This window comes from Trachymyrmex cornetzi, unplaced genomic scaffold (genome assembly GCF_001594075.2).
Source record: "Trachymyrmex cornetzi isolate Tcor2-1 unplaced genomic scaffold, Tcor1.1 scaffold45, whole genome shotgun sequence".
Lineage (NCBI taxonomy): Eukaryota > Metazoa > Arthropoda > Insecta > Hymenoptera > Formicidae > Trachymyrmex > Trachymyrmex cornetzi.
The window spans coordinates 91322-100086 of NW_017299289.1; the positions used below are offsets into that span (position 1 = coordinate 91322).

General features: G+C 35.3%; 1 protein-coding gene across 1 annotated transcript in view; it reads right to left on the reverse strand.

The window, feature by feature from the left end:
* LOC108764760 (ubiquitin carboxyl-terminal hydrolase 31) overlaps window positions 1–8765 on the reverse strand; it is a 20256-nt gene that overhangs the window by 11095 nt on the left and 396 nt on the right. Inside the window, exon 2 of the mRNA XM_018513135.1 lies at window positions 8078–8761. Within this exon, the coding sequence (XP_018368637.1) occupies window positions 8078–8761 (684 nt within the window). The remainder of the gene's footprint in view (window positions 1–8077; window positions 8762–8765) is intronic.

Consider the following 8765-nt stretch of genomic DNA (forward strand, 5'->3'; position numbering starts at 1 on the left):
TAAATCCACGTTTAGCCTCTCGGCCTCCCCTACTATACGTCTTCTACTGAATTTCGAAATTCATCGATTGCTCCATAGGAGATACTGCTTTATTTCTTAAAAAAGAATTATTTGTATTAATTTTCAATTTTAAATTTATATTTGTAATTGTAAATATTCGTAAAATAATTTCAGAAAAAAATTTATTTATAAATTTTTATTTATTAACTTTTATTTATTTTATTTTTTATTTATAAATTTATTTTATAATTTTTTCATTTACTTGTCAGTCCCGAATTCTAATTCATTTCTAATTTTTCTAAAAAACTTCTAACACTGATGCTTTACTAAATCGAAATCGCATTTTAAACTCTATATATCGTTCCTCAAAATAATTAATACGTTGTTTAAATCTTCTTTTTCTTCTATTAAATTGTTCAATAATAATATCCTCGTCATCGGAAGACAGTACGACGTTATATGCCATGTTTGACACTAGTAATATTTCTTAACCGCAGTTCAACTGCCTCTAAACGGCCAAAATTGGCCGTTCAATTTAAACTCAGTTTATATACGTTTAAACTAAAGAAAAAAGTTGGTAGAAACCAATATTTTGCTAAACTTTGGTTAATCAAATGTCACTAGAGATTAACTCTTTAAACTGCGTTGGTAGAAACGGGCCTATACCTATCATCTTCTGCAATATAGTATCATGAGCTATTTACTTCGTTCTCTACTAAGTATTCTATTGTTAATCTGATTTTTTTGAAATAAAAACATGCGAGACATATAAGAATGTACGTGAATATACATGCGTATGCCATATTTATTACCGATTGTTATTTTGCTTTATTAATAAAAAATGATCGAAGAAACAACTCTCTAAATTTTTTGCAATAAGATTTCATCCTTTTAGAGTGAAATTCAATCCAACAAATTTTGAATATTTTCAAAAGAAGACAGAGTTTAAATTTAGAAGTAAAATTCCAAAAATTTTTCTGAGTTCCGACAAAATTTCATGAGAATCATTCATTTTTAAGGATAAAAAATTTCCTAAAAATTTCAGATTTTTTAAGTTTTTTTCCAGATATATTTGTAAAAATTTTTTCTCAGATAATAAACACCCTGTAAAGCTAGCAAATTAAAAGAAATTTAAACAATATTAAGAATCTTTATTTTAGACCGCATATGTGAGAAACACAATCAATACTAGAAATTTAAAATGTCTATTACGGTCGAAACTGGATCTTCATTGTTTTAAATAATTCAATCTTGAATTACTAATATACACTATATATGTACTTGCATATATACCATATTGTAGTCTTTTCAAACTGTGCGCTGAATTGTTTTTCCGGACTATCAACGCAATTAAACTACTCTAGTATAATCGCGAATTAAATTGACAAGCAATTTAATAATTTAATGCTATCATCAAGCATTATATTATAAAGGTGTTAATATGTTGAAACTGTTAATAAATTTATTGCGAAAAATATTACCTCGGCCGGGACTTGAACCCGGATCTCTTGTATTCCGTCTTAAGTAATGTCTTAAGACGCTAATGCAGCCTTCTGATTGGTTCGTGACTTCTTAAGACCGTACTTAAGACGGTCTTGAATATAAGGTCTGATTATGAATACCGGCCTAAGAATCTTTATTTTAGACCGTATATGTGAGAAACACAATCAATACTAGGATTTAAAATGCCTATTACGATCGAAGCTGGATCTTCATTGCTTTAAATAATTCAATCTTGAATTACTAATATAACACATCACTCAATAAGGGCCTGACATAATAGATGGCGCACTAATAACAAATCCATATAATTTTTAGAAAGTACTAACCTTCAAACGATATGAGTTAAAATTTCACGACAATAGGATCTTTATTTTACAAGTTACAGTGGTTTAAGTGACGCTACTTTTGCATTTTTCAAAACAATGGAAAAATCTGAATTTCGTGTGTTGATTGGCAAAAGTACGCGAATTGGGCTTCGAATTGCTTCCCCATCCACCGTATTCTCCAGATCTGGCACCCAGCGACTTCTAGCTGTTTGCAGATCTCAAAAGAATGCTCCAGGGAAAGAGATGTAGATCAAATGAGGGGGTTATTGCGGAAACTGAAGCGTATTTTGAGGCTAAAGACAAACCGTTCTACAAAAAAGGCATCGAATTGTTAGAGAAGCGTTGGAATCAGTGTATCACCCTAGAAGAAGACTATGTTGATGAATAAAGTCGAATTTTGCCTAAAAGTTGTTGTTTTATTAGTTAGGCCCGGGACTTATTGAGTGATGTGTTACACTATATATGTACTAGATAAAAGAAATTTGTCGCAACAGTCAACGTCATCGTCTCGTGCACTCCATCTGGAAGTACCGTAGTGAATGCATGCGATACTCCAATTGCAAGATTATCTGTCAAGAAACCGATGGAGTCGAAAGCTGGCGAGCGAAGTGTGAAACGTGCGCCAGCGAGAACGTACGTTGGCGCCGGATGACATTAGTTAGTCCACATATGTGCTGTAATTCGCGAAAAAGTAAAGTCATTGGATTGATAAAGTACCGGCATAAAGTAAACGGCACATTCAATTTTTTGCGTCAAAGTAGCGGATATAGCATGATTTCATGTACACATTAAGTCTGTTCGGGTTGTTTGAAATCTCTCAAAATTTTTGCGCTTAAAATGAGATAAATATACGGGGTGTTTTCAAATTCGCGCCCGCAAAGTACAAGACGTGATACTTTATGCTAAGACAAACAACTTTTTCCTTTAACGAAATTGCGTCCGATGAATAATTTTTGCGCTTATTTGTTGACTTCACCTGCAAAAACTATATACTTATCGGACGCAATTTTGCTAAAGGAAAAAAGGTGTTTTTCGTGCTAAAACGAACAACTTTTTCCTGTAGCAAAATTACATTCGATAAATAATTTTTGCGTTTACTCGTACAACTTCAATCTGCTCTTCTGCAAAAACTACTTGTCAGTTTTGCAAAAGAAAAAAATTGTTTCTTTTAGCGTAAAGTATGACGTCTTGTACTTCGCGGGCGCGAATTTGAAAGCACCCTGTATATTCGGGCATTGAAGAGAGAGAAAGCGAAGATGTTGAAGTGGAAAAAGTTCTAACAACACAAACGGATCTATTAAGTGCACTTAATTGGGTCTTAGTGTCAAGATGATAGAGAGATGCCGATACTTTATCAATCTAGTGATTTTTCAGAAAAGTCAGCTCAGCGACGCGAACTGATAACTGGATCTCCGTGGCCCCGTTCAAGGCCGGTCCTCGTTACGGTACCGGCGCGTTCGACTCCGAGATTTCCTCTCGCTCGACTTCGCGTCGCGACACGACGCGACGATCCGCTCGCGCGAATGTGTGCCGTGCATGCGATACGTTTTCTCGGCAGGCACTCGAAAAAGAAGTCGCGCAAAGTGCATGTCTCCACTCGAGATGTCGAGGATAAAACGTTCGTACCGAGAGAACGACGCAATGAAAATGACGTGTCCGCTTTGATATAAATTTATTTTCTCCCGCCGATGATCGAGCACGTTTCCATTGTAAGTATAACTTTGCAGAAAAATGATACATTTAATAATAAGCGACGAGGTTTATAGATACACAATTCAAACGACTGGACTGTTCAAACGATCGCTGTTCGGTTATGCGGGCCTTATCTTTGCAAACTCAGTAAACGATACGAGCTGCAACCGAAAGACCGATAAGATAATAGCGGGAGATGAATAATCGTCCAAGATGAAGTACAATAAGGCATGCCCCGAGTGTAAATATTAAAAGCAATTATATATATATATATATACATATTTTACATATACAATTCACAGAATAACGAACTCGTTATCTTATTCTCATTATTTTTTTGCTGTTTTGACCAGATTATCGAGTTTACGATATTTTTATCGTCTTCTTGTTGAAAGTCAAGCGAAGTTTTTAAATCATATTATTCGTTCACTTATTTGTTCGACAAGCATTCACATTATTATGAAGAAGAAATGTGACATCGTCGATAGGAGCACGGTTATTTTTAATGATACAGTGATAATCATTGATAATTGTGACGTTTACACGATTTCGTGACATACATTAAATCAGTATCGATAAATAATTGACAGCCGTCGCGTTTATATGAAGAAACGATTTCATAACACGATTAAAAAATAAGCAATTATCAGCTCCGAAGTTTTACGAATTATTCAATTATCTGCTTGGATTAACGGCGTTTATCCTTGCGCCACGATCGTCCAACCTTTGGAATTAAATGCTTTCGGGGAAATCGCAATTCTCTCATGTGACATACATTTTTGGATTGAACTCCTTTTCCCTCTTTTTTTTTTTTTTTAGTCCCGCGACATTTCAATCTCGCACCATCCACCTTGGGATCTCGTAATTGAAAACCGTAGCACGTATTTTCGAACGTGAAGCAAATTTAGGTTAAGGTCTCGACTGACGGGTCGTTTGTCGATTGGCTCGTTTCGAGAAGCAGCACTTAAATAAAAAATGGAGCAAAGCCTATCGTCCTGCTCGGTTCGAGTTTATAATAATTATATTTATGAAACTAAAGTTATTTATTTTTAAAAAAAACTTATACCACCATCAAATTAGATTATCATACGAATCTTTAATTCGTATTATATATGATTACATACGTTATATTACATATGTTAAATTATATTAAAATGACTTATAAATGTGTTTTTTACTTTTGATTAATATAACATACACACAGAAAGAAAGATTTCGCTGAAATATCTAAAAATTTTATTATGTATACAAATCAGAAAAGAATTTTGTTAGACCATCAAAATAATTACGTAGGAAACTCAAGCATGATGAGCGAAGCTGAAAAAATTTTTATATTCTAACAATTAGTTTGTCTGAACGTTCTTCATAATTATTTTCATGGTCGAATTATCTTCTGATCTGTGCATCTAGTTAAATTTTTAGAAACTTCAGCAAAACTTTTCTGTGTACTAACAATATTTATGTGAAGATTTCCACTTTCAGGATTTTAATAAAATGTATGCTTTCGTTATTCACATTACTCGAATTCAAGAAAATGTTATCTTTACTCTCTCTTACATTTTACTGCTTTCTTCTTATAAAAATATCAATTCCTTTTGACTTTTTGTATTCTTTTCTTTTTTCTCTAATATTTTCTCCCTTTTCTCTAATCTTTTATTTCTTTTATCTTTACTATTTTTATTTTTCTTTATTTTATTGTTCAAAAATATAAAACTACAGAGAACACGCTTTAGTAAAGCGTTTAAAACCTTTTAGGTCTTCAGAAAGACGTGGTGTCTTTTTAAAAGATCTTTTAAAAGATTTAAGATTTTAAGCAGACGCGTTGGCGGATACCAAACAAAACCCGAGGAGAATTACAGAAGGCGCCAGCCACCATGTGAAATATTTGTCTTCAATTAAGATAAGATCGGCAACCTCCTTCGGTGAGCTCCTTCCGTTCGGGGTGTTAATTCAGCATTGATTTCGTCTATCTGTGTTATCGCACGTCACGTGTGTTTGCGATGTTTAAAAGGCAGTCTGGCCGATTGTATCTATATCTCGGTTTGTCTACACATGGCAAAGGTGTCGGTCGAGATGATGCGAGAAAGGACGTCGGCTTCACTCGCGTGTTCATGGCTTCCGCCAGTTGTCACGCACACGAGAGATTGTTGGCGTCCGCACCGAGAATATACACTCGTGTGTAGTCGTGCCTACGCACTACGTACACGACACTGTACACACAGTATTTAAGAGAAAAGGACAGAGAGAGGGGAGAGGGGAGAGAGAAAAAGCCGTAACGAGCTTTCGTCGAGCGTCTCTCACATGGCTGGCCACGACGATCCAAGGAGAAAGTTTCTTTCGACGTGACGCCTAGCTCGACGATTAAGCGACTACCAAAAGAATGCATTTAATGGTCTACCATGCCTACTATGCTTGAAAGTAGAATGCTACTTTTATGTTCATTTTAATTAGTCTGAATATCTCGGATTTTATTGGAGATGGTCACCGTTACCTTCATGTTAGAAAGTATCGTGAAATTTTTTTTTTATTGTAGCGGATATAATAAAGTAATAAGTAATAAATAAGTATTAATTGGTATTAGAGATATTAGAGGAGATATCAAAAAGATATATCGAATGACAATTATTGATAAGCTTCAGTGTGATAGTGTTTCGTACTTTCTTTAATTCTATATTGAGTGGAATTCTGATTCATCAAGAGCGACTCATCATGCTCTCTTCTCAAATAAATTGTTAATAATGTAAATATTATATACATGGTTGCTTATTTTATCAATAATATTAATATTAATGCAAATGTATTAGCATATTAATTTTATATTAATTATTAATTTGTATCTCTAAATAAATTTATATCAATAAATAAATTTATATCAATAAATAAATTTATATCAATAAATATTTTAAAGACGTATATTAATACTTTATCAATTTATACTTGTGAAACAGTTAACCTATAATAATTTCCATTTGTTTCTAAATTACTGCAAATAATTTAGAAATAATTATATATATAACGTATAAACTGTTCAATTTTAACATCCTTGACTCTAATCTCCTTGTAACATCAAACTACCTTTTTAACCTTTTTAACAATAATTGTCATGATAAAAATATCGTACAGCTATTTAAATGAGCGAGAGATATCGAATGCTTTCCTTCCAAATGGCCATCTTTACTACTTGTTATCTTCTCACTATGGGGATGTACCAGGCATAATTTTCATTCGAGGTCAAGACGCCGACGATCATTTTTTATGTGGATAAGACCGTCGCGCACGTGTTAACATCATTATTTTCGTTTTCACGCGCACGACCTTACGTTATTACTAAAAATACACCCGACGACGCGACCAGCGGCGGTTAAAAATAGAGAGCAACAATACCATCCCACGCCGGAAAAAAAAAGAGGTACTAATTCGCAGACGACTCCCACGGTTCGAGATGACATCAAAATAACAGCCGAGACTAGTTCGATGACTATTCCGCATTCCCGTCCAACGTTGGAAGTATAATGTCATTGTGTTGACAGATTAAAAGGATGCGGTCCGCTAAAGTGGCTCAATTTGAATCAATTAATACTAGACCAATTAATACTAATCTCCTGATCTCCGGTTGAGAATTAGTAACAGTTGAATTCCAAGTGTCTTCAAAATACAAATCAGACACGCAAGATCAATTAAACGTTGAATTGTGAAACACGTGGTAGTTATTGACAACTTTTGCAGGAAAACATTTCCTTCTTATGAGACAAGTCTAATCGGTACGGTAACTCCTGAATGCATTCCGCGCGTTCGTCACGGATTTTGCCACGAAAAGAATGATTTTGTTAAATTATCTAAAAATTTAGCTGAACAACAGTCTGAAAATAATTTCGTTGGATCATCAAAATAATTATGTACACTAAAAAAAAAATTTATTAAAAATCTTAATACACACCCATACACATATTTTTTTGAATAGTAAACATTTACTTACAGTAAATATTTATTCAAGAAAAAAATGGTAGTTAAATCAAGTTAATGATTTTCATATCAGATAAATACATGTTTATATTTATTAAATATTTACTCAGAATTATTCGAATATCAAAATTTATTTTTTTTGGAAAATTCAAACATAATGAGAAATGTTGCAAAACATTCTAGCAACCAGTTTAAGAGCTCTATACAATTATTTGCATAGTTGAATAAAATTATTTTCAATTATTAACAGAAATAATCTTATTTTCACGCAATAATCAAGCATATCTCAATACCTAATAATGCAAATTTCTGCAAATATATTAATTCAGTTTTATAAACTGCACGCTGATAAGATTTATCAGATTTGAAACGCAATCGCAAATTGAAGCTGAAATTAATACCTCAAATTAAATTGATCGTCGGTTTTAAGAGCGGAGTTAATAATCATCTTAAAAACTTTATTTTTCGTAAATAATTAAAATAAAATTATTTGCAGATCTCTGTACCTAGCTTAATTTTTGGATACATCAACAAAACTCTTATCGTGTGACGAAGAGAGAAAAAAGAACGAAGAGAAGAAGAGACGCGCTCACCTTTATGATCTTGTACTTTTTCTTGGTCGCCTGATTGAGATCCTCGTGCACCTTGTCGAGCAGCCAGAGGAGGAATTCCTGGGCGTCGTGCTGCAAATTGCCGCGGTATTGGCTACCGCATTTGTCGACGACGCTCTTGAACGCGGTGCTCATCTCCGGGTCGTACTGGCAGCTCCAGATCGCCTTGAGGAGCAGGGCGAGCTGCTCCGTGATCTCACCTTTGGTGCCGTACTTCTTCGAGTTGAGTTTATTGCGGCGCGACAGGTCGACCTTGTACTGATCCAGGACAAAGTACTCTGCGAGAATGTCGGTGTGCGAGAGGCACTGCAGCACAGCGTTCATGAAGCACGTGTTACCGTGATTGCGTAGGCCTATGACACCCGGCACACGATCTGGCGGGATGTGCGCCGGTCGCGGCGGCGGCACCCTGATGTCACCCGCGCTCGAGCTAAGATCATCGCTGCCGCCGCCGCCGCTGCAACGTTGATGATGGATCATCGCGGCAGACTTGTGGCTCTGGGTGCCCACGTTTGACATGTGCCGCACCATCTTGTTGATGAACTTTTTCCAGGAGGGCCGGCGGAATACCTTCTTACCGCACGGCCGCTCCTGGGATTCCTGATTGCCGGTCTGCTGACCGACCTGATGACCGCCATGCAGTCTCCCCATCGCGTTGTTTTGTCGCTGC